Source organism: Danio rerio, chromosome 11 (assembly GCF_052040795.2).
Source record: "Danio rerio strain M-AB ecotype USA chromosome 11, GRCz13ab, whole genome shotgun sequence".
In the NCBI taxonomy this organism is placed as follows: domain Eukaryota; kingdom Metazoa; phylum Chordata; class Actinopteri; order Cypriniformes; family Danionidae; genus Danio; species Danio rerio.
In genome coordinates, this window is record NC_141031.1 from 8,160,350 (window position 1) to 8,187,594 (window position 27,245).

General features: G+C 38.5%; 1 protein-coding gene and 1 long non-coding RNA gene across 12 annotated transcripts in view; one reads left to right on the plus strand and one right to left on the minus strand.

Moving 5' to 3' along the window:
* The window catches only part of ttll7 (tubulin tyrosine ligase-like family, member 7), a 160,792-nt gene that overhangs the window by 39,424 nt on the left and 94,123 nt on the right, over positions 1 to 27,245 (minus strand). For all 11 annotated transcript variants that reach the window (XR_015502042.1, XR_015502041.1, XR_015502044.1 and 8 more), the window contains 2 exon segments: positions 14,343 to 14,429; positions 13,526 to 13,688 (listed from right to left, as the gene is read on the minus strand). Coding sequence is in view for 6 of the 11 variants with exons in the window: in XM_087272643.1 (XP_087128769.1) it covers positions 13,526 to 13,688; positions 14,343 to 14,429 (250 nt within the window). In the remaining 5 variants the exon portion in view is untranslated.
* On the plus strand, positions 1,233 to 12,338 carry LOC148679627 (uncharacterized). Its single transcript, XR_015944888.1, has 3 exons — positions 1,233 to 1,620; positions 10,583 to 11,224; positions 11,423 to 12,338. It is a non-coding gene; the product is annotated as an uncharacterized LOC148679627 (long non-coding RNA).

The following is a 27,245-nucleotide window of genomic DNA, read 5'->3' on the forward strand; positions in this document are numbered from 1 at the left end:
CATGTTACTAGCATGATTCTAGCATGAATTAGCATGTTACTAGTATGATTCTAGCATGAATTAGCATGTTACTAGCATGATTCTAGCATGCATTAGCATGTTACTAGCATGATTCTAGTATGAAGTAGCCTGTTACTATCATGAATCTAGTATGAATTAGCAGGTTATTAGCATGATTCTAGCATGAATTAGCATGATTCTAGTATGAATTAGCATGTTACTAGAATGATTCTAGCATGAATTAGCATGTTACTCGCATGATTCTAGCATGAATTAGCATGTTATTAGCATGATTATAGTATGAATTAACATGTTACTAGCATGATTCTAGCGTGAATTAGCATGTTATTAGCATGATTTTAGAATGCATTAGCATGTTACTAGCATGATTATAGTACGAATTAGCATGTTATTAGCATGATTCTAGTATGAATTAGCATGTTATTAGCATGATTGTAGTATGAATTAGCATGTTATTAGCATGATTCTAGTATGAATTAGCATGTTATTAGCATGATTGTAGTATGAATTAGCATGTTACTAGCATGATTCTAGTATGAATTAGCATGTCACATAGCATGCTTAGGTGGTTGCTAGGGTATTCTGAGTGGTTGCTAAGTCGTTGGTAGGCAGTTGCTAGGGTGTCCTGAGTGGTTGCTAGGTGGTTGCTAAGATGTTGCTAGGCGGTTGCTAGGGTGTTGCTAGGTGGTTGCTAGGGTGTTCTGAGTGGTTGCTAGGTGGTTGCTAAGGCATTGCTAGGCGGTTGCTAGGGTGTTCTGAGTGGTTGCTAGGTTGTTGCTAAGCAGTTGCTAGGGTGCTCTGATTGGTTGCTAGGTGGTTGCTAAGGTCTTGCTAGGCAGTTGCTAGGGTGTTCTGTGTGGTTGCTAAGATGTTGCTAGGTGGTTGCTAGGGTGTTCTGAGTGGTTGCTAAGGTGTTGCTAGGTGGTTGCTAGGGTGTCCTAAGTGGTTGCTAGGTTGTTGCTAAGGTGTTGCTAGGTGGTTGCTAGGGTGTTCTGAGTGGTTGCTAGGTGGTTGCTAAGGTGTTGCTAGGTGGTTGCTAAGGAGTCCTAAGTGGTTGCTAGGCGGTTGCTAAGGTGTTGCTAGGTGGTTGCTAGGGTATTCTGAGTGGTTGCTAAGGCGTTGCTAGGCGGTTGCTAGGGTGTCCTGAGTGGTTGCTAGGTGGTTGCTAAGGTGTTGCTAGGTGGTTGCTAGGGTGTCCTGAGTGGTTGCCTGGTGGTTGCTAAGGCGTTGCTAGGCGGTTGCTAGGCGGTTGCTAGGGTGTTCTGACTGGTTGCTAGGTCGTTGCTAAGGTGTTGCTAGGCGGTTGCTAAGGTGTCCCAAGTGGTTGCTAGGTGGTTGCTAAGGTGTTGCTATGTGGTTGCTAGGGTATTCTGAGTGGTTGCTAAGGCGTTGCTAGGCGGTTGCTAGGGTGTCCTGAGTGGTCGCTAGGCCCTTACTAAGGCATTACTAGGCCGTTGCTAGGTGGTTGCTAGGCGGTTGCTAGGGTAATTTGGGTGGTTGCTAGGCAGTTGCTAGGGTACCCTGGCTGGTTACTAGGCAAGCCTCACATACATGCTTGATAAAACATTTATACTTAGTAAGCATTTCTAGCAAGTTACAGTACTTGGCTAGTCAATATTAGCATGTAGCTAATCACTGCTAGCATGTGTAGCATATAGGAAGTTCCGTTTGCTAGCATGAGTCAAACGAGCCAATCTCCAAGTCTCTACGATGTTCTGATGCTGGGATATAGCTGTTGATGAATGGTTGCTAGGGTACTCTGTTTTGTTGCTATGGGCAAGGTTACAGAGTGAACTTGAATGTGGTTGGCTGTCTAAGTCAAATGAACCAACCCCCATGTCTCTATGACACTGCTATGCAAAGATATGCATCTTGGCCTATTTTAATGAAAGTCTATGGAATCAATTTGGGGGCGTGGCTTGTGAGCTTCATTATCATATTGAGATGCTCATTGGTTGTCTGAGTCAGATGAGCCATCCCCCAAGTCAATAGGACACTGCTAAGCAAAGATATGCATGTAGGCCAGTTATTAACATGAGTCTAGTATGAATTAGCATGTTACTAGCATGAATCTAGTACAAATTAGCATGTCATTAGCATGTTTCCAGTATGAGTTAGCATGTCATTAGCATGATTAGCATATGAGTAGCATGTTGCTAGCATGATTGGCATGTCATTAGCATGTTAGAATTATAAGCATTTGAAAGCACAGCTAATTACAGTCTATAGGACAGTTGCTAGGGTGCAGTATGTGGTAGTTAGGGGTGTGGCTAGAAAGTTAAAAGCTCAACAGTTATTGGCAGATTGGTAGTTGGAGTTAAATGAGCTCAGCCATTAGTCTGTAGGATAGTCTGATGCAGAGTTATGAGCTCACAAAGTTTGATCCCATGTTAAGTCAATGAGAGTCTTTTGTAATGGAAGTCTACGGGACAGCTGCTGGGGTGCAGTATGTGGTAGTTAGGGGTGTGGCTAGAAAGGTAAAAGCTCATCAGTTATTGGCAGTTTGGTAGTCTGAGTTAAATGAGCTCAGCCATTAGTCTGTAGGACAGTCTGATTCAGAGTTATGAACTCACAAAGTTTGATCCCATGTTAAGTCAATGAGAGTCTTTTGAATTGAAGTCTATGGGACAGTTACTAGGGTCCAAAAGTGGTTGCTAGGGCGTGGCTAGAAAGTTTAAAGGTGATCAGTCATTGGCAGTTTGATAGTCTGAGTTAAATGAGCCCAATTAGAAGTCTGTGCAACAGTCTGACGCAGAGTTATGAGGTCACAAAGTTTGATCCAATGTTAAGTCTATGGGATTTTTCCGACAGTCCCGGGACGTTTTTCGGAAAACCGAAAGTCGGATCAGTCGGAAAAGATATAGCATAAAGAGTCAGTACAGTTTGGAGGTCTGGTGTGAGTTTGGTGGTAATAGTTTGAAAGTTCAAGGAGCAGATAGATTTTGAATTTTAGTCTCAGAAGAAGAATAATAATAACTAGACAGTAAAGTTCGTCGAGACAAACTTTGAGGCTGGCTTGACAAAGCCTGTTGGTAATAGTTTGTTTAGTTTAAAAACAGTTTGAAAAAGTATAAGTAGCATGTTATTAGCATGATTCTAGCATGCATTAGCATGTTTCTAGCATGGATTAGCATGTTATTAGCATGAGTGTAGTACAAATTAGCATTTTATTAGCATGATTCTAGTATAAATTAGCATGTTTGAAAAAGTTTTTTCAAAGTTTGAAAAAGTATAAGTAGCATGTTATTAGCATGATTCTAGCATGCATTAGCATGATTCTAGCATGGATTAGCATGTTATTAGCATGAGTGTAGTATAAATTAGCATTTTATTAGCATGATTCTAGTATAAATTAGCATGTTATTAGCATGCTTCTAGCATGAATTAGCATGTTACTAGCATGATTCTAGAATAAATTAGCATGTCACTAGCATGATTCTAGTATGAATTAACAGGTTATTAGCATGATTTTAGCATGAATTAGCATGATTCTAGTATGAATTAGCATGTTACTAGAATGATTCTAGCATGAATTAGCATGTTACTCGCATGATTCTAGCATGAATTAGCATGTTATTAGCATGATTATAGTATGAATTAGCATGTTACTAGCATGATTCTAGCGTGAATTAGCATGTTATTAGCATGATTCTGGCATGCATTAGCATGTTACTAGCATGATTCTAGTATGAATTAGCATGTTATTAGCATGATTCTAGTATGAATTAGCATGTCACATAGCATGCTTAGGTGGTTGCTAGGGTATTCTGAGTGGTTGCTAAGTCGTTGCTAGGCAGTTGCTAGGGTGTCCTGAGTGGTTGCTAGGTGGTTGCTAAGATGTTGCTAGGCGGTTGCTAGGCTGTTGCTAGGTGGTTGCTATGGTGTTCTGAGTGGTTGCTAGGTGGTTGCTAAGGCATTGCTAGGCGGTTGCTAGGGTGTTCTGAGTGGTTGCTAAGATGTTGCTAGGTGGTTGCTAGGGTGTTCTGAGTGGTTGCTAAGGTGTTGCTAGGCGGTTGCTAGGGTGTTCTAAGTGGTTGCTAGGTTGTTGCTAAGGTGTTGCTAGGTGGTTGCTAGGGTGTTCTGAGTGGTTGCTAGGTGGTTGCTAAGGTGTTGCTAGGTGGTTGCTAAGGAGTCCTAAGTGGTTGCTAAGCGGTTGCTAAGGTGTTGCTAGGTGGTTGCTAGGGTATTCTGAGTGGTTGCTAAGGCGTTGCTAGGCGGTTGCTAGGGTGTCCTGAGTGGTTGCTAGGTGGTTGCTAAGGTGTTGCTAGGTGCTTGCTAGGGTGTCCTGAGTGGTTGCTTGGTGGTTGCTAAGGCGTTGCTAGGCGGTTGCTAGGGTGTTCTGACTGGTTGCTAGGTGGTTGCTAAGGTGTTGCTAGGTGGTTGCTAAGGTGTCCCAAGTGGTTGCTTGGTGGTTGCTAAGGTGTTGCTAGGTGGTTGCTAAGGTATTCAGAGTGGTTGCTAAGGCGTTGCTAGGCGGTTGCTAGGGTGTCCTGAGTGGTCACTAGGCCCTTATTAAGGCATTACTAGGCTGTTGCTAGGTGGTTGCTAGGCGATTGCTAGGGTAATTTGGATGGTTGCTAGGCAGTTGCTAGGGTACCCTGGTTGGTTACTAGGCAAGCCTCACATACATGCCTGATAAAACATTTATACTTAGTAAGCATTTCTAGCAAGTTACAGTACTTGGCTAGTCAATATTAGCATGTAGCTAATCACTGCTAGCATGTGTAGCATTTAGGAAGTTCCATTTGCTAGCATGAGTCAAACGAGCCAATCTCCAAGTCTCTACGATGTTCTGATGCTGAGATATAGCTGTTGATGAATGGTTGCTAGGGTACTCTGTTTTGTTGCTATGGGCGAGGTTACAGAGTGCACTTGATTGTGGTTTGCTGTCTAAGTCAAATGAACCAACCCCCATGTCTCTATGACACTGCTATGCAAAGATATGCATCTTGGCCTATTTTAATGGAAGTCTATGGAATCAATTTGGGGGCGTGGCTTGTGAGCTTCATTATCATATTGAGATGCTCATTGGTTGTCTGAGTCAGATGAGCCATCCCCCAAGTCAATAGGACACTGCTAAGCAAAGATATGCATGTAGGCCAGTTATTAACATGAGTCTAGTATGAATTAGCATGTTACTAGCATGATTCTTGTACAAATTAGCATGTCATTAGCATGTTTCCAGTATGAGTTAGCATGTCATTAGCATGATTAGCATATGAGTAGCATGTTGCTGGCATGATTGGCATGTCATTAGCATGTTAGAATTATAAGCATTTGAAAGCACAGCTAATTACAGTCTATAGGACAGTTGCTAGGGTGCAGTATGTGGTAGTTAGGGGTGTGGCTAGAAAGTTAAAAGGCCATCAGTGATTGGCTGCTGGCTAGACTGAGTTAAATGAGCTTAGCCATTAGTCTCTATGACAGTCTGATGCAGAGTTATGAGCTCACAAAGTTTGATCCCATGGAAGTCAATGAGAGTCTTTTGTAATGGAAGTCTACGGGACAGTTGCTAGGGTGCAGTATGTGGTAGTTAGGGGTGTGGCTAGAAAGTTAAAAGCTCATCAGTTATTGGCAGTTTGGTAGTCGTAGTTAAATGAGCTCAGCCATTAGTCTGTAGGACAGTCTGATCCAGAGTTATGAGCTCACAAAGTTTGATCCCATGTTAAGTCAATGAGAGTCTTTTGAATGGAAGTCTATGGGACAGTTTCTAGGGTCCAAAAGTGGTTGCTAGGGCGTGGCTAGAAAGTTTAAAGGTGATCAGTCATTGGCAGTTTGATAGTCTGAGTTAAATGAGCCCAGTTAGAGTTCTGTGCGACAGTCTGACGCAGAGTTACGAGGTCACAAAGTTTGGTCCAATGTTAAGTCTATGGGATTTTTCCGACAGTCCCGGGACGTTTTTCGGAAAACCGAAAGTCCAATCAGTCTGAGGAGATATAGCATACCGAGTCAGAATAGTTTGGAGGTCTGGTGTGAGTTTGGTGGTAATAGTTCGAAAGTTCAAGGAGGAGATAGATTTTGATTTTTAGAGTCAGAAGAAGAATAATAACTAGACAGTAAAGTTCGTCGAGACAAACTTTGAGGCTGGCTTGACAAAGCCTGTTGGTAATAGTTTATTTAGTTTAAAAACAGTTTGAAAAAGTATAAGTAGCATGTTATTAGCATGATTCTAGCATGAATTAGCATGATTCTAGTATAAATCAGCATGTTATTAGCATGATTCTAGCATGAATTAGCATGTTACTAGCATGATTCTAGAATAAATTAGCATGTCACTAGCATGATTCTAGTATGAATTAGCATGCTACTAGCATGATTATAGTATGAATTAGCATGTTACTAGCATGATTCTAGCATGAATTAGCATGTTACTAGTGTGATTCTAGCATGAATTAGCATGTTACTAGTATGATTCTAGCATGAATTAGCATGTTACTATCATGATTCCAGCATGAATTAGCATGTTATTAGCATGATTCTAGTATGAATTAGCATGTTACTAGCATGATTCTAGCATGAATTAGCATGTTACTTGCATGATTCTAGCATGAATTAGCATGTTATTAGCATGATTATATCATGCATTAGCATGTTACTAGCATGATTCTAGTATAAATGAGCATGTTACTAGCATGATTCTAGCATGAATTAGCATGTTACTAGCATGATTCTAGCATGAATTAGCATGTTATTAGCAAGATTCTAGTGTAAATTAGCATGTTATTAGCATGACTGTAGTATGAATTAGCATGTTACTAGCATGATTCTAGTATGAATTAGCATGTCACAAAGCATGCTTAGGTGGTTGCTAGGGTCTTCTGAGTGGTTGCTAAGTCGTTGCTAGGTAGTCTGTAGGGTGTCCTAAGTGGTTGCTAGGTGGTTGCTAAGATGTTGCTAGGCGGTTGCTAGGGTGTTCTGTGTGGTTGCTAAGATGTTGCTTTGTGGTTGCTAGGGTGTTCTGACTGGTTGCTAGGTGGTTGCTAAGGTGTTGCTAGGCGGTTGCTAGGGTGTTCTGAGTGGTTGCTAGGTGGTTGCTAAGGTCTTGCTAGGTGGTTGCTGTGGTGTCCTGAGTGGTTGCTAGGTGGTTGCTAAGGTGTTGCTAGGTGGTTGCTAAGGTGTCCCAAGTGGTTGCTAGGTGGTTGCTAAGGTGTTGCTAGGTGGTTGCTAGGGTATTCTTATTGGTTGCTAAGGCGTTGCTAGGCGGTTGCTAGGGTGTCCTGTGTGGTCGCTAGGCCCTTACTAAGGCATTACTAGGCCGTTGCTAGGCGGTTGCTAGGGTAATTTTGGTGGTTGCTAGGCAGTTGCTAGGGTACCCTGGGTGGTTACTAGGCAAGCCTCACATACATGCTTGATAAAACATTTATACTTAGTAAGCATGTCTAGCAAGTGACAGTACTTGGCTAGTCAATATTAGCATGTAGCTAATCACTGCTAGCATGTGTAGCATATAGGAAGTTCCGTTTGCTAGCATGAGTCGAACGAGCCAATTTCCAAGTCTCTACGATGTTCTGATGCTGAGATATAGCTGTTAATGAATGGTTGCTAGGGTACTCTGTTTTGTTGCTATGGGTGAGGTTACAGAGTGCACTTGAATGTGGTTGGCTGTCTAAGTCAAATGAACCAACCCCCTTGTCTCTATGACACTGCTATGCAAAGATAAGCATCTTGGCCTATTTTAATAGAAGTCTATGGAATCAATTTGGGGGCGTGGCTTGTGAGCTTCATTATCATATTGAGATGCTCATTGGTTGTCTGAGTCAGATGAGCCATCCCCCAAGTCAATAGGACACTGCTAAGCAAAGATATGCATGTAGGGCAGTTATTAACATGAGTCTAGTAGGAATTAGCATGTTACTAGCATGATTCTTGTACAAATTAGCATGTCATTAGCATGTTTCCAGTATGAGTTAGCATGTCATTAGCATGATTAGCATATGAGTAGCATGTTGCTAGCATGATTGACATGTCATTAGTATGTTAGAATTATAAGCATTTGAAAGCACAGCTAATTACAGTCTATAGGACAGTTGCTAGGGTGCAGTATGTGGTAGTTAGGGGTGTGGCTAGAAAGTTAAAAGGCCATCAGTGATTGGCTGCTGGCTAGACTGAGTTAAATGAGCTTAGCCATTAGTCTCTATGACAGTCTGATGCAGAGTTATGAGCTCACAAAGTTTGATCCCATGGAAAGTCAATGAGAGTCTTTTGTAATGGAAGTCTACGGGACAGTTGCTAGGGTGCAGTATGTGGTAGTTAGGGGTGTGGCTAGAAAGTTAAAAGCTCATCAGTTATTGGCAGTTTGGTAGTCTGAGTTAAATGAGCTCAGCCATTAGTCTGTATGACAGTCTGATGCAGAGTTATGAGCTCACAAAGTTTGATCCCATGTAAAGTCAATGAGAGTCTTTTGTAATGGAAGTCTACGGGACAGTTGCTAGGGTGCAGTATGTGGTAGTTAGGGGTGTGGCTAGAAAGTTAAAAGCTCATCAGTTATTGGCAGTTTGGTAGTCGTAGTTAAATGAGCTCAGCCATTAGTCTGTAGGACAGTCTGATCTAGAGTTATGAGCTCACAAAGTTTGATCCCATGTTAAGTCAATGAGAGTCTTTTGAATGGAAGTCTATGGGACAGTTTCTAGGGTCCAAAAGTGGTTGCTAGGGCGTGGCTAGAAAGTTTAAAGGTGATCAGTCATTGGCAGTTTGATAGTCTGAGTTTAATGAGCCCAGTTAGAGTTCTGTGCGACAGTCTGACGCAGAGTTACGAGGTCACAAAGTTTGGTCCAATGTTAAGTCTATGGGATTTTTCCGACAGTCCCGGGACGTTTTTCGGAAAACCGAAAGTCCAATCAGTCTGAGGAGATATAGCATACCGAGTCAGAATAGTTTGGAGGTCTGGTGTGAGTTTGGTGGTAATAGTTCGAAAGTTCAAGGAGCAGATAGATTTTGATTTTTAGAGTCAGAAGAAGAATAATAATAATAAGTTTAGAAAGGATAACAGTAGTCTGGCTTTGACAAGCCAGCCTAATAATAAGTTTAGAAAGGATAACAGTAGTCTGGCTTTGACAAGCCAGCCTAACTAGACAGTAAAGTTCGTCGAGACAAACTTTGAGGCTGGCTTGACAAAGCCTGTTGGTAATAGTTTATTTAGTTTAAAAATAGTTTGAAAAAGTATAAGTAGCATGTTATTAGCATGATTCTAGCATGAATTAGCATGATTCTAGCATGTATTAGCATGTTATTAGCATGAGTGTAGTACAAATTAGCATGTTATTAGCATGATTCTAGTATGAATTAGCATGTTATTAGCATGATTCTAGCATGAATAAGCATGTTACTAGCATGATTCTAGAATAAATTAGCATGTCACTAGCATGATTCTAGTATGAATTAGCATGCTACTAGCATGATTCTAGCATGAATTAGCATGTTACTAGTATGATTCTAGCATGAATTAGCATGTTACTAGCATGATTCTAGCATGCATTAGCATGTTACTAGCATGATTCTAGTATGAATTAGCCTGTTACTAGCATGAATCTAGTATGAATTAGCATGTTATTAGCATGATTCTAGCATGAATTAGCATGTTATTAGCATGATTATAGTATGAATTAACATGTTACTAGCATGATTCTAGCGTGAATTAGCATGTTATTAGCATGATTCTAGCATGCATTAGCATGTTACTAGCATGATTCTAGTATGAATTAGCATGTTACTAGCATGATTCTAGTAAAATTTAGCATGTTACTAGCATGATTCTAGCATGAATTAGCATGTTATTAGCAAGATTCTATTATAAATTAGCATGTTATGAGCATGATTGTAGTATGAATTAGCATGTTACTAGAATGATTCTAGTATGAATTAGCATGTCACATAGCATGATTAGGTGGTTGCTAGGGTATTCTGAGTGGTTACTAAGTCGTTGCTAGGCAGTTGCTGGGGTGTCCTGAGTGGTTGCTAGGTGGTTGCTAAGGTGTTGCTAGGCGGTTGCTAGATTGTTCTGAGTGGTTGCTAGGTGGTTGCTAAGGTGTTGCTAGGTGGTTGCTAAGGTGTCCTAAGTGGTTGCTAGGTAGTTGCTAGGGTATTCTGAGTGGTTGCTAAGGCGTTGCTAGGGGGTTGCTAGGGTGTCCTGAGTGGTTGCTAGGTGGTTGCTAAGGCATCGCTAGGTGGTTGCTAGGGTGTCCTGAGTGGTTGCTAGGTGGTTGCTAAGGCGTTGCTAGGCAGTTGCTAGGGTGTTCTGAGTGGTTGCTAGGTGGTTGCTAAGGTGTTGCTAGGCGGTTGCTAAGGTGTCCCAAGTGGTTGCTAGGTGGTTGCTAAGGTGTTGCTAGGTGGTTGCTAAGGTATTTTAATTGGTTGCTAAGGCGTTGCTAGGCGGTTGCTAGGGTGTCCTGAGTGGTCGCTAGGCCCTTACTAAGGCATTACTAGGCCGTTGCTAGGCGGTTGCTAGGGTAATTTGGGTGGTTGCTAGGCAGTTGCTAGGGTACCCTGGGTGGTTACTAGGCAAGCCTCACATACATGCTTGATAAAACATTTAAACTAAGTAAGCATGTCTAGCAAGTTACAGTACTTGGCTAGTCAATATTAGCATGTAGCTAATCACTGCTAGCATGTGTAGCATATAGGAAGTTCCGTTTGCTAGCATGAGTCAAACGAGCCAATCTCCAAGTCTCTACGATGTTCAGATGCTGAGATATAGCTGTTGATGAATGGTTGCTAGGGTACTTTGTTTTGTTGCTATGGGCGAGGTTACAAAGTGCACTTGAATGTGGTTGGCTGTCTAAGTCAAATGAACCAACCCCCATGTCTCTATGACTCTGCTTTGCAAAGATATGCATCTTGGCTTATTTTAATGGAAGTCTATGGAATCAATTTGGGGGCGTGGCTTGTGAGCTTCATTATCATATTGAGATGCTCATTGGTTGTCTGAGTCAGATGAACCATCCCCCAAGTCAATAGAACAATGCTAAGCAAAGATATGCATGTAGGCCAGTTATTAACATCAGTCTAGTATGAATTAGCATGTTACTAGCATGATTCTAGTACAAATTAGCATGTCATTAGCATGTTTCCAGTATGAGTTAGCATGTCATTAGCATGATTAGCATATGAGTAGCATGTTGCTAGCATGATTGGCATGTCATTAGCATGTTAGAATTATAAGCATTTGATAGCACAGCTAATTACTGTCTATAGGACAGTTGCTAGGGTGCAGTATTTGGTAGTTAGGGGTGTGGCTAGAAAGTTAAAAGGCCATCAGTTATTGGCTGCTGGCTAGACTGAGTTAAATGAGCTTAGCCATTAGTCTCTATGACAGTCTGATGCAGAGTTATGAGCTCACAAAGTTTGATCCCATGTAAAGTCAATGAGAGTCTTTTGTAATAGAAGTCTACGGGACAGTTGCTAGGGTGCAGTATGTGGTAGTTAGGGGTGTGGCTAGAAAGTTAAAACCTCATCAGTTATTGGCAGATTGGTAGTCAGAGTTAAATGAGCTCAGCCATAAGTCTGTAGGACAGTCTGATTCAGAGTTATGAGCTCACAAAGTTTGATCCCATGTTAAGTCAATGAGAGTCTTTTGTAATGGAAGTCTACGGGACAGTTGCTAGGGTGCAGTATGTGGTAGTTAGGGGTGTGGCTAGAAAGTTAAAAGCTCATCAGTTATTGGCAGATTGGTAGTCAGAGTTAAATGAGCTCAGCCATTAGTCTGTAGGATAGTCTGTTTCAGAGTTATTAGCTCACAAAGTTTGATCCCATGTAAAGTCAATGAGAGTCTTTGTAATGGAAGTCTATGGGACAGTTGCTAGGGTGCAGTATGTGGTAGTTTGGGGTGTGGCTAGAAAGTTAAAAGCTCATCAGTTATTGGCAGTTTGGTATTCGGAGTTAAATGAGCTCAGCCATTAGTCTGTAGGACAGTCTGATTCATAGTTATGAGCTCACAAAGTTTGATCCCATGTTAAGTCAATGAGAGTCTATTGAATGGAAGTCTATGGGACAGTTACTAGGGTCCAAAAGTGGTTGCTAGGGCGTGGCTAGAAAGTTTAAAGGTGATCAGTCATTGGCAGTTTGATAGTCTGAGTTAAATGAGCCCAGTTAGAAGTCTGTGCAACAGTCTGACGCAGAGTTATAAGGCCACAAAGTTTGATCCAATGTTAAGTCTATGGGATTTTTCCGACAGTCCCGGGACGTTTTTCGGAAAACCGAAAGTCGGATCAGTCGGAAAAGATATAGCATAAAGAGTCAGACCAGTTTGGAGGTCTGGTGTGAGTTTGGTGGTAATAGTTTGAAAGTTCAAGGAGCAGATAGATTTTGAATTTTAGTCTCAGAAGAAGAATAAATAAAAATAATAATAAGTTTAAATAGGATAACAGTAGGTTGGCTTTGACAAGCCAGCCTAATAATAATAAGTTTAAATAGCATAACAGTAGGTTGGCTTTGACAAGCCAGCCTAATAAGTTTAAGTGAGATAACAGTATGTTGGCTTTTCAAGCCACCATAATAAGTTATTTACATTTAACCTACAACAGAAAACAGATAGTTGGTTATTTGGGTAGTTAGTTAGTTATTAGTTAGTTAGTCTCAACTTACTATGAATACAGTAAGTTAGTTAGTTAGTTTCAACTTTCTATAGAAAACAGTCAGTTAGTTAGTTTCAACTTACTATAGAAAAACAGTTAGTTAGTTTGTAAGTTAGTTACTTTCAACTTACTATGAATACAGTTAGTTAGTTTCAACTTACTATAGAAAAAACAGCTACTATTTAAAAAAGTTACTTACATTTAACCTACTTTAGAAAAACAATTACATTCTATTGAAAAACATTTACTATTAATAAATGCTATCTACTTTCAACTTACTTATAAAAAAACTGTTAGTTAGTTACTTTCAACTTACTATAGAAAAACAGTTACTTACTTGATTACTCGCTTACTAACTAAACTAACTTTAGAAGACAGTTGTTTTAAATACATTTCATCCATTAGTCATACAGCTACATTTTTGCAGGAGGATCTGGAGTCTGTCCTGACATTTTTACCTCAAAAGTCAAGGATACACTGGGCAAACGGCCAATCCATCACAGGGCAGATATTTTAAATATTTCACAATATTATTTTCTATTGTATTTTTAATCGAATACATGCAGCCTTGGAGAGCATAAGATACCCATTTCAAAAACATCTAATATATAAACATAATTTATAAATATATTATGAAGTTTACATAAAAATACACACATAATCAGAACGATACTAGCACTTAGGAGCACATCTCTACTTAGTTCTCTGTGTAAACAGTTTTCTTATTCATACTGATTTCGTGACTTAGTTTTGCAGTTGGACGAAAAAACTGTTGTGTGCAAATTTGAAACTTTATGTTATGGACTTATGGAAGCATTTAGATTGCACCGGAACCATTTCCAGAGATCCAGAGAAAGACAACCAGCATCTGTGGAAAAGAGCTAATAGGAGTTCTCAGAGCACTTTCTTTCACAGCCCCAAGGAGAGGAACTTACTGGAGCGTTCAGGGCGATTGAGTTTCTCCTGCATGATGCTGCTGCTCTCATCTTCTCCATCAGCGTCAGAAGCAGAGCTGCTGTCGCTGCAGCTGGCCGAGGAGTCTTCAGGGTCTCTGTGCCCTCTGGGCACTGGGCTGCTCTCAGGCATGGATGACAGGACCTACAGACAAACAATCACATAAACACATCCGCAGGGAGAAATGATGAAAGAAGATGCTAGAAAATGTCAGTTCTGCAGCTTCACCCGAGTCCAATTAACGCCTGCCATTGACGGCAGAATGGGAGAGCGGCAGTGAAGCACGCATGGTGAACCAAGTCTTGATTTATGTCACTTCTGAAACATGTTCATTTAGTCTGAAACGCATACAATGCACGTCAGGGGAACTAATCTATTATGTCCTTCAAGAAGTATCGAGCAACGGATTGAATATCTGTCCAACGCTTGGGACGCACTGTCTATTAGCCTCCTGTATACAATGATTTCACCTTTTCGACTCCAATTTGGCTCAAAGGTCTGTCTAAATTAACACTTCGAATATAATCTCCAACAGTGTTGTAGACTCTGAGAGATCCTGCTCTTCTTGGCATTTTTAAGAAGAACTGCTCCTGAACTTGCTTTGAACAGAACTGTTTCAAATGTATTGAATCTTAGAACATTGGTTTAGATCAAGTTTGTAAGCTGCTTGGTTTTCGATCATGGTTTGGAAATCCTCATGGATAACTTCTGTTTTTAAATAGTTAAAAGGGAATTAATTAGAAAGGTTAGTTAGGAAGAACCTGCGTGTTCACTGTGCATATATACATTTGCATATACCTTGGGTCCTTTCTGTTTGGAGGTTTTTCCCATCAGTTTTTCATCGTCAAGTTCACACTGTTCCAGAAGGTCTAGAATATCTTCCTCCTGCAGAACAAACACAGTTATTGTTTTCATTTTCACATACACTATAAAATGGTTTGGAAATATTTATTTTTATTATATATTTTTAAACTATTTTACTTAAAAATCTATTTGGCTGCTAAACTTGTAGGTTACCAGCAATTTCGCCTAGACAAATGCTTAATAACCAAACTCTCAAAATCTTTTCTTAGATTTAACTTTATTCATAAATATATTTAATTTGAAATCATTGAACCGCTTTCAGCTTTACAACAGGCAAGAACTACTTGCAGATACAAAATTGAGATGCTGTGGAATGACCTTAAAAGGCAGTTTTTACTCTAAAATGTGGCTGAATTACAACAATTCTGCGCAAAGATGAGTGTGCTCAAATTCATCCACAGCACTTTAACTGATCCATTGGAAGTTGCTAAAAAAGATTGATTGCAGTTGTTGCTGCTAATGGTGGCCCGACAAGTTATTAGGTTAAGAGGGCAAACACTTTTTTCACACAGGCATACAGTATGTATGTTTTGTATTGTATTTTCTCTTAATGACAAAAATAATAATTTCAATGTGTTATCTTTGACTAAGATTTAAAATTTTTTGATGATCTGAAACATTAAAGCATAATAAACATGCAAAAAATATTAAGGCAAACACCTTTTTTTACATCAAAGGTTAAAAACAGTTTCTGGTTGATCAGGGACTACTGTGCATATGCTGTACAAGCCCCATTATTCTGTAAATAAAAACAGCTGCTTGATGTGAGGTTCTAATCATTCTAGAGTTTCTAATCATTTTTGAGGCTCTGAGAAACTAACATATGTATATTTGGTGCACATTATGTCCGAGGCTTTTTTTTTAGGTAAGTTTTTAAGGAAATTAAGAATACTGTAGTTAATTAAATTGGATTAGAACGTTAGAATCTTGTCAAAGATGACCAAAGTTTTGATAATTTTCCTATTTAAAGCTGCCATTGAAGGAAAGCTTCTATTGAAGGAAAAGAGGAGCTCTTACTTAATTTTAGATATGTTTTGTTGCTATTGTGATTGTGCACAAATATTAGAAAAAAAAACACATTATTAAGTGATCTATTATTTGCATGACCAAACATTTGGTGTATTTTACTTAAAGAGGTAGTCTGTAAGCAACAGAGACTCATGCAAAAACATCATTGAAAACTTGACATCACAGCCTGAAAACATTCAAAAATCAAATGCCGAAAGCTTAAATAGAGTCTCAATTTGAGACTGTCATGGAATGTCGCTTTTCATAAAGGTAAAATTCCACAGTGAAAGCAAACCCCTGAAAAAGGCTCGTCAAGTTCACAGTGAATCACAGATGCATTCAGTTTAGTTTCTAGGAAAGGAATATGTTTTTATTTTAAATAATTGTTAGAAGAACCACACTGCAATCTGTCAAGTTGATGAACAGCCTTTAGACTTTTCTGTTACGGCTAAAAAGAAAATCAGACATTTACAGAAAACCTTTGATTAACAGGTTTTCTGGACCTGTTATTTGTGGTACTTGATGTGTAGTTAGTTTATTCAGAAATTCAGAAGCAGAAGAGGATAAATCACTTCAGTTGCCATTTCTCCACACTGGTTGTTTTCAAAACAATAACCAATTTGAGCTGATGCGGGAGTTGAAAGTATACCATGTAGAACAGTTATCCAATCCAACGCAATCTCATGGCAATTCGTAACTTTTTGATTTAGTGGCTAATTCATATGAACTCGTACGATCTCATTCAAAGAATTTAGTGTGATTTGCTCATCCCTCAATGACAGTTGGGTTTAGGGGTAGGGTTGTTTGCCAAACATCGTACATTTTCATACAACTGAAGTCTTACGAATTTGTATGAATTAGACAATAAACTGACAAATGTAAAATAGTTAAGTTTCCTCATAAGACCGGGCTGATCAAATCATAATGTAGCAGTGGGCATTTACCTCCAAGCCTTCCCTGTGGCCCAACCATAAAATCAAAGGTTCTTTTGGGCCAGCCTTAAAACCAGGCAAAGCAAATCTTACTACTAAATGGTTTTGATGTTTTTGAAAGTGAAAACCACTAGAGTCTCATAAACTGACCTTAGAGAACAGTATAAAAGACAAGCATTTTTTTTTGTTAAAAAACAATTTTCCAGACAATTAGGCTGCATTTACAGTGCAGATCTTGATGATCATTTCTGATTTTGTTACTGTATCTGATTTTTTTTGCTTACCTGCTTACATCATCTTTAAAAAGTGACTCAAAACCCATCGTCTGCATTTACACAGCACACGGCAAAGGCGCAATGACCAGGGAAAAAAAAGCAGGCGCTGACTAACAGCTGATAATTAAAGAGTCTATCTATTCCTGTATGTAATCTGTTCGCAGCTTTTGACGAGCTGTTTTACTATAGTTTATGACAGAAAGTTTTTCATTTGTCCATCTTCTTTTGATATATAGGCTATTTTTAAACCTTTAGGCATCTTAATGTAATGTCCATGGCGTTATTTATGCACGTGGTGTAGCTATACACTAGTTTAATATTATTTTATATTGGTTATGTGGTGGACATTGCGCTCTCTCACTCTTGTTAACATGCTTATACCTGTGCTATATGACAATATAAAAGCTGTTTAAGTCCTCGTTTATGAGATTTAAGGTTTGGGACTCTGCTGAAGTCTGTTCTGAAATGAAAGTGTCAGACTTGACATCATTCGTTATGGTTTTTAATGACGCGTGACTCGTATTAACAGGTGAAAATCTGATCTATCTGCTTGCACTGCAGACACGAGAACCCAGATCCGATTCATATCGGATAAATTTTCACATATAAACAAGGCCTGAATCTGATTTGGGTAAATCAGAATCCATGTGATTTGTTCCTGCTCACACGTACATGGGCCATATCCGATCTGTGCCATTCAAGTCACTTGAAAAGTGCAGTGTAAATGCGGTCATTCACCCAGCCAAGACATGTTTGGCGTGATTTGTTGCTATTTTCAGATCAGTGCAACTGTAATTTTCAAGTGGTGCTCGCTGCAGAGCCATTTGAGGAGAGGTGAGCTCCAGCGAGGGGGAGCTTAAGCTTGAGCTCCACCTTTTTTGCACTTCTTCTACGAGTGATGTCACTGGGGGTAGGGTTAGGAGTGGGGTTGGTGTACGCATTAAAACAGCTTACAGGAGGAGGAGCGACAGCTCATGCTCCCCCTCGCTGGAGCTCAGCTTTCCTCAAATGGCTCTGCAGCGAGCACTCTCTCGTAATTTTCACATTTTGCTCCACGTTGTTTAAATAGCAAATCCATTTGTGCCACTTTGTGAACTCATGGGTGTGCTGGTCTAAAAAGGAGGTGTGTTAAGGAGCATTCAGTTTGAGAAATTGAAACAGACTGCGTCATTGACCAATTAAAAGCTGGTCTAAAGCCCACCGCAGAGCATATTAGTTATAAGCCTTTGCAGGCCCAAATGCTTACACATTGCTTAATACACACAGGATGTACAGCAATGCGTAAATATCTTTAAAAAACACTACAAAAAATATCATTTTCTACATAAATATAAAAATGACTACCTCCATGCCTTCTTTACCTCAGCGGTGCTTTTTTCAGTTTATTCATAACATATTGCATATGTTATTATTCTTAGTAGTATTATGATTTATTATATACATTTTTATATTTGTTTAATCTTAAGATTTGTCCACCTGTCGGGTTTTAGAGATGTATGCATCACCATATGGGGCATATGAACAGGAAGTGTGTTTTAATATAACTCAGTTTTTGATCACAATTCGTTATTATTGTTCATTTATTTGTTTGCTGGAAATTAAAACTGAATTTAGAAAAAGCTTTGAAACAAATCTTTGCGTTTAACAAACAAAAACAAATATGAAGGCTAATGGATGTCTTCAGTGGAGTGCGTACAATAGGGGTGTCAAATTTAATTGGTATTATGTACTGACGACATTTGTCTTATATGCGCTGTCACCGAAGCTTACTATGGCGAAGGAAGACGAGAGCAAGTATTTACAACGCTCCAACTCCTTAAAAACACAGAAGCTGTGCACAATTTCACTGAATGTGTGTTTGCTGGACAGTCTTTCATTGACACTTACAGCAGAAGCCCCTATTTAACTGCGGTGGAGAGAATGAGAGTAAACTCCATTTCTCTTTCTCTCTTGACCTGCTCGCGTGACTTTTTCTCTTCTCTCAGCTGTTACAGCAATACTTCTAGATACAGACACGAGCATGTGCCTGCAGAGTTTTCTCCATCATGTCTATCATTGATTAGCTGTAATCTCCGCTGCCGTTTATCAGTGTCACTCATCTGTGAAGAGCACCAGCGCGTTAGCCAATCGCTTTCTGTTGAGCGCGTGACCAAGCAAAGGGGTTTAATAAAGAACTTGCTCAGCAAGCGAGCAGGATATTTATATTTGTTTATTTGCTATAAATGCTTGTGTTGTTTAAAGATAGTTTTTATTTCTGACTGACAAAATTGTATTACAAATAGTATATAAATATATTTATACACTTCAATAGAAGAATTGCTGCTGTGTATAAATAAAAACTCTAAAATAAATATAAAACTGTGTATGAAAAGCATCGTCAATGCACCGTGATGCACCGAGATATCAAATTGAACCAAATCGATGGCATGACAATCGTAACCGAACCGTGAGGCCAGTGTAGGTTCACACCTCTAGCATACAGCACCAATTCCTTATCCACGAAAGTAAAGGAGTAAAGAGTAAAAGTAAAGTAAACGGAATGTAAAGAGGCCAAATGGAGCCTGTTTGTTCTTTATCCTCGCACAGCAGATGGTCAGTTTCCTCACTAGTCAAGTAATCTGTTTTTTCTATTTACAAAGTCCACCATGTATATAGCGAATGTGCCATGGAGGAACGCAACTGACTCTTAAAGGCAATGGGAGATGAGACTCTGATTGGTTTAATACACGTTATGCTCAAAACACACCCAGACCTCGTTACGAGAATAAGCACAACCCTGTTGAACCATGCACCAGGGGGCAAACCATATTTTTCTCTTCCTTAAAATAGCAAAAGTGGATACTGACACGTCCTTGATTGTTTTGCGCCATGCGCTTAACAGTTTGTGATTAGATTGTTAAAATAGAGCCCTTTACCAAAATGTACGGATAAAGAAAAAAAAAACATTTATAAAAAAAAGCACAAATATAAGACTTTAGTTCAATAAATAACTAATGTGTAGATAATAGACATTGAATTTTTATAACTCAAACTATTACTGCCAAATCACCAACAAGCACACCATGTGATACTTTTACTAAGGCCTCCTCATTCCAAAGTATTTCAAATGCATTTTGAAATCTGAACTATAAGTAATTAAACTGAGTCACTTCTGGAAACATTCCTAAATCAAAAGAGCACTTTGCACGACACCTAAACAATTTCTTAGCATAAAGCAAAGCCATGTGTTTAACCCAAGTTCAAGAATTCATCTGGAATATGAACCAACCTTCATTCCTTTAACTCACTCTCTCTAAACCACACTTTGAGTTTAGCACATCATAATCGATGCTGGGTTTTTTTTCTTTATCTTGTCATTCTTTTAAAATAAAGCTCTCTGTTGTTGGCTTTGAAGTATGGGTTCACTCTGCACAGTTCACTTAAAGAAAAAAAAAAAGTTAATAATATTTAAAAGACAGTTTTCTGCTTTTACAAATGACATATCATTAAACCCTGACTCTAAAACGACCAATTCTTCTCCATTATATTTTAGGAATTACAAGCAATGATTCAAGCAAGTTAATTTAAACACTGCAGAACTCATTATCAGTGTGATTAATAATAACTGATTCCAATTATGGTGTAACATTTTCATAAAAATTGTTCCAATAATTTCATCGGTCTTTAAAATGATGTATTTCTTGTTCACACTGACTGCTCCTGCTGATCCCTTAATGGATTTTTTTTTTTTGTCGTCCTGAAACATCTCACAGTCTGCTCTTAGGATGAATTTGGGGTAGCAGACCAGCCTGGACAGATTGTCACCAGTCTAAAACTTTTTTGTAGATTTTATACCATAGTCTTGAAAAAGACTTAGGGCTCTATTTTGACGGTCCATGCGCAGAGTACAAAGCGCAGGGCGCAAACGCTTTCAGGGCGTGTCAGGACACGTTTTTGCTAATTTAAGGACGGGATATCTACCTAAAAGGGTTGAGTTTATTTTCTTAATGAGTTATAGGTGTGTTTTAAGAATAAACCAATCAGTCTCATCTCCCATTCCCTTTAAGAGTCAGCTGCGTCGCATCAAGAGCGCATTCGCTATTTACAGGACACAAAGTAAGTCTAAGTGGAAAAAATGAGCATTTCACTAGCAAACAGTTAACAGTTTTTTTTAACAGAAAACTGTTAAACAGAGCATCTACTGCGTGAGAATGAGAGATAATGGAACTACTTTCACTTTCGCTCTTGGATAGGGAAACCTTTACGCACAGACATCAATTAGTCTATAAATAATTAATTTTGTTTGTTAAGCGCAAAGATTCGTTTCAAAACTATTTCTAAATTCAGTTCTAATTTCCAGCAAACGAATAAATGAACAATAATAACAAAATGTTTTTAAAAACCTGAGTTATATCCTAAAACACATGCTGTGCCCCATATGGTCTAAAACCTGACAGGTGGGCAAATCTAAGCTTGTTTTTAATAAAACAAATATAAATATGGATATAATAAATAATACTGCTAATAATAATAACATTATACAAAAGCAAATTGTTATGAATGAACTGAAAAAGCCTCCCGAGATGAAGAAGACATAAAAGCAGTGGTTTTTCATATTTATGTAGGCTAGAAAATAATATGTTTTGTAATATTTTAATCCTATATATTTATATTCTATATCTATTCTTATTATATCCTACATATATCCTTAATATTTAAATTTTTTCATATGTAAAGATATTTGCCTATTGCTCTCTTGTGCGTATTAAGCAGTGTGTAAGCGAGGCGCAACTCTGCGCTGGAGTTTAGACCGGGTTAGTTTTGGTCTAATGAAAAATCTATTATAGTTTCTCAAAACAGCAATGCGCCAGCGGTCCGCCTCAGAACGCCTTCCTTTTTAGACCAGAACGCCTATGGGCGCACAAATGAGCGCTAATGCATTTGCTATTTAAACAGCGCAGCGCAACGCCTCAAAACGACTCTTACGCCAAGCTAAAACTACCAAAAGACTATTGCGCCACGTCTTGCGCCACACTGCGCCGGGTGTATCATAGGGCCCTTAAAATTCCTTCTCAGACTCTACAACCGTTCTTTTTGAGAGGCTATGGGGGACTAAGATTTTCACTCATCATAGCACACGTACTGCTGATGATGTGACAATAAAAGAGATTTGATTCGACTAAAGCTATTCTTGAGCATTTTTCATTTTAAGCTTGCGCTTAATTGAGCTCCACTTTGAACCAGTTAAATTCATTTGTTATTTTAAGTGTATATGGATTAGAAAATATCTTGTTGATTATGATGAAATGTATTTTCTTTAAAGAATTGTTTTAAGTTCATGGTATTATGTTGAAAATAAAATTTTAAAAAAGGTCATTTTGGCACATTTAGATTCTTATAATAGATTTTTTTTTTCTTTTTTGTTTAGTTTTTTTTTTCTTTCTTTAAAAAAAAGACCATTCCACATTTCACATCCCATGAAATAAAAATATATATATTTTTAGATGTTCATATCAGTATTATTAGTTTAAAGGATATCTATGTGCTAGTGTGCCTCAAAACACTGACAAAATTCTTATTTGGAAGATATAAAATTGATATAAACATGAAAAACTTGTAGTTTGTCACTTCCGCCCAAATAAATCAACAGTTTTATTTAAGTAACTTCACGCTACAGTTTCTCATCACATCATAACCAATCAAATGCTCTCTAGCATTGGTCCTTAACCACCAGGCCGGGGACCGGTACCAGTCTGTGAATCAATTGGTACTGGGCGGCACAAGAAATCATACATTGTTACCATTTTATTTATTATTATAGTCTGAACGATCTTGTATTTTGAAAAACGTTTAATTTTTAAAACTGACTGTATTCTCTCGCTTATATCTCGGTCACTTGAGCGCCCAAATTTAACCAACAAGCAGCAAAATAAGTAAGAAGCAGACATATTTGCAAAGTTTCTTTGCTTAGAGGAAAAGGCCTAGTGAAGGCACGGCAAACTACCGAGGAATGGATCCGCAACACATTTGTCAGCAAATCCAGCATGTCTGAGCAAGGAGATTCACTGCTGGAGATCAAAAATGATGGGGGCCTATTAGGGGTCGCTTGCATATCGTGTCTTTTCTAGAGTTCAAGCAAGTTCTCCCACAGCGGAATGAAACGTCAACTTATCCAGCATATGTTTTGCACAGCAGATGCCCTTCCAGCTGCAACCCATCACTGGGAAACATCCACAAACACTGATTCACACCCATGCACTACGGGCAATTTAGCGCACCCATATATATATAGCGCACCCACCTATACCACGTTTTTGGACTTGTGGGGGAAACCGGAGCACCCAGAGTAAACCCATCCGAACACGGGGAGAACATGCAAACTCCACACAGAAATGCCAACTGACCCAGCTGGGGCTCGAACCAGCGACCTTCTTGCTGTGAGGTGATACCCACTGTGCCACTGTGCTGCCCCACATCAGTGCTTAATTTTCTCCATAAACAAAACTTATATCAGAGTGACAGCAATGTTTTGTGAGCTTGTCATTCTCTGAGAAACTGGTTGATGGTCGCCTAGCAATCTACGAACCACCGTCCGCCCCCCACCCGGTCCGTGGTAAAATTGTTAAGTATTGACTGGTCTGTGGTGATAAAAACCACAGACCCCCCCACCCTCAATGCCAAAGCTATGATAAAACAAAACACTATTGGCTGTTTTTTAAAAAGGGGATGATCTACAGCATGTCCCACCCTCTCATCGTGTTTCGCTTGAGATAGCATCAAACATTGAATAAAAATGCATTTTTCACGAGACGTTTAATTGTGACTGATTAAACCACCGTGACCCTTTTTATATCAATATAAAAATAGTTTTGATTCATAAAAGTTCAAAAGATATAAGTCTCTTGTGTGTCCCAATTCACATATTATGTTCCAAAAGAATGAACGTTTTTTTTAAATGTATAAACTGATGGACGACAATGCAGAAAAATTAGTGGGCAAATGAAAGCAAAGGCAGATTCTGCTTGACTAGTGTATTCGGCACTGATTCCGCCGTTATAAATGTGATTGTTTTTTTAATTGCAATTAGTTAGAATTGTAAAAAATATACTGCATTAGGTAATGAGATTAAAAGTAATATTTTTTATTTATTTTTAAATATTATGAAAAAAGCTGGAAATTATTTATGGCAACTTTTATGTAATATAGTTAGGTATATTTACTTTTGGCCAACAGTTCTCAATGATATTTGGGTTTTGGCCCTTCATCCGAAAAATTTGGGCACCTCTGCTTAAAACTAACAGAATGAAACTAACACCTGTTTTTTTTATTTATTTAAATATCATGGGACCTTTAAGAACACCAGTAATGACTCTGATATTTCAGTGTTTAAACAAATTTCAGTCATTTGAGAGACATTATTAGATTTAATCCAAAGCAAACTTTCTCAAATTTTAACAAAAAAAGCTTTTCTGTCAGCTGTTTCATAGCATGTAGTAAGTTATTTCAAAACCAAACAAGCTTGGATAATGACAGCAGTTCACATGATAAAGAAGTTGGCGTGTGGCAGTATGAACAAACAATAAATGCATTTGGGTGAAAATGGAATTATCACGGTCTCCGGAATTTGATCAATATTGTTCTCAATCTGCTTCACCACTTTTGTTGTTGTTGTTTTTGTTAAAATGGTAAGATCTGTGATTCACAGACTCCGATGTTTCTCCATTACAAATGTTGCATGCTTTTCAAGCAGAAACATTATCCCAGTTGTAACTCAATAAGCCAGGCATTGATCTGTTGTTCTGGCTCAGAAGGAGTGAAATTTTAAGTGCATAAAGCTGTTCTTTTGCTCATCACATTGTTCCCTAAATCAAGAGTATGACTCACTGTTCAAGCAGTTAGCGAAGAGAGACGAGTCCAACACTTTGACTACAGGTGTTGAGTCAATATTGCTATTTTAAAAAAAAAATGTTCATCAGGTGAAACTTGCCATTGTTAATTTAGTGTTAATTCTCTTTTTTCTGAATTTTTGTATTTCTGAAATAGAAGTAAACAACAAGAGCAATCGTCTTCTGCACTGTTATCAATATCTTGTTGAGAATTCTAAAGAAGCCTTTCATGCATTCAAAGCTAGCGCCACCACCTGTCCAAAGTTTCTCTTATGTTTGTCTTTATAACTTTTGAACTGAATAGGCTACAATCAAAATTCTCTTTACCTCTGATTCCTTAAGCCGATTTAAACACACCTTTCGATGTCATTTTCCGTCGTAAAATTTATGGAATTTAAGTTGATTAGACCAGTGGTTCTCAAAGTGGGGGTCAGGACCCCCCGAGGGGTCGCGGGGCAATGAAGGTGGGGTCGCCTGGTGATTTCCAAAAATCTATTTATTTTTGTTAAACAATAAGAATTTACATATTTTATCCATAACTATACTGAAAATAAAAATAGTCATTTATAGTTACTATATACTATATAGTTACTATAGTAGCTTATAGTTACTAGTTCTATTGGATTGCGACCCCTGGGGTAATTACATTATATTAAAGGCAGCAATAGCGTCAGATGCATTTTGATTTTATAACATCAGGTTATACTTTCTGGCACATTTAAAGCACTGACACAACTTTAATTGGTGTGTTTGCGTCATTGCTTGCAAGGTTTCTGTATTTATAACCACCTCAGAGGATATTTGGGGGTCGCGAGTCACTGGCATTGTTATTTTGGGGGTCGCGGGCTGAAAAGTTTGGGAACCCCTGGATTAGACAAACTGTTTTTGATTAACTTGCGAACAATTCTAACATAGAGCTTGCGAAAATGGACTTGAGGCGATATTTCTGTAACACATTGACATATTTACACCAATGGTTAAGAAAAACATGGTCTGAGATTACCTGCAGTGTTTTGTCACACTGCCCCCATGTGTTTTTTTTTTTTTTTGCATATAACTTCCCAACCCTTTTTCTACATTTCATAAAAATGGTCGCTTTAAATCCAGCGGAGCATGCCGGGTCGGACGATGTCTGATTTTTCTAGGTCAGCCATTTTGTCTGTCGGCCACTGCCTACTTTAAAGGTATTCAAGAAACTCGTTTCACTTTGTCTGATGCTCCTTACTAACCTTGTTGCTTTTGGCCTCTGGACTGCTTTGCTCATTCTGCCTCTGGACTGCTTTGCTCATTCTGCCTCTGGACTGCTTTGCTCATTCTGCCTCTGGACTGCTTTGCTCATTCTGCCTCTGGACTGCTTTGCTCATTCTGCCTCTGGACTGCTTTGCTCATTCTGCCTCTGGACTGCTTGGCCCTTCTTCTTGTTGTGAGGCATCGATTCACACATCGCCATCGCACTGCCCTATTATTAATATTATTCCTCACTAATTATTTTCATGAATCTCTGCTACAATTATGACTCTAACCTTTTTACATTTTTTATAACGTAACTAACAAGCTAAATTAAATGCATTGTTTTGTGAATCAAGGTGATATGGTCTGTGTTAGGCCTGTGCAATTAATGGAAAATCCGATTGCGATTTCGATTATGGCTTCTAACGATTATGTAAAACCATTAATCGAGATAAACGATTATTGCATCACATACCAAAAGCGTGAAAGACCGCGTGCTTATGTGTGTATGCAACACGCGCACACGCATAAGCACGCGGTCAGCATTCGGTTTCATTCGCACACTGAGACGAGCAGAGGAGGCAGACATCTAAAGTCATCTTAACATGAGCGCTTTAATGGTCAAATAGGTGTCAAAACGCGGTGATTAGTGATTATTCATATTAACCCTCATTTGCGTAATAAACAAACGAGTTGAGAATCAAAAGACACGTGAAAGAGAAACCATTAAAGTGACAGTGCGAAATGCTGCCGCCTGTTTTATCATTAATCAAACGACGAGAACATCCCTTACTGCTCTTGACTGAAGGATTTTTGTAGCTAAAGTGTTTTTCTTAGGGTGAAGATGCGTAAATCACAGTTTGTTTCTATTGTATTTATTTCTCTTTTCTTTGCAGGGTGGAAAATAACTGTATATATATATATATATATATATATATATATATATATATATATATATATATATATATATATACAGTTGAAGTCAGAATTATTAGCCCTCCAGAATATTAGCAACCCTTTTCCTCCAATTTCCGTTTATTGGAAAGAAGTTTTTTTTAAACTTATTTCAGAACACAATAGTTTTGATATTTCATGTCTAATTACTGATTTGTTTTATCTTTGCTATGATGACAGTACATAACATTTTACCAGATGTTTTTCAAAATACAAGCATTCAGATTAAAGTGTAATTCAAAGGCTTAATTAGAGTAATTAGGCAAGTCATTGTATAACAGTAGTTTCTTCTGCAGACAATCAAAAAATATATTGCTTAAGGGGGCTAATAATATTGATTACAATTAAGACCAAAATAGTCGTGATTATGATTTTTTCTAAAATCGAGCAGCCCTAGTCTGTGTGCTATTTTGCATTTATGTTCAGCATTTATACTTAGCATTACAATAATAATGATTCATTTAAATAGATAATTAATAATTTTGTGATTACTTTAACTTTATAATATAAGGTATAATATATAAAATAATAATCCTTTTTGGGCGGATTACCACACTAAAACCACTTTTCTAT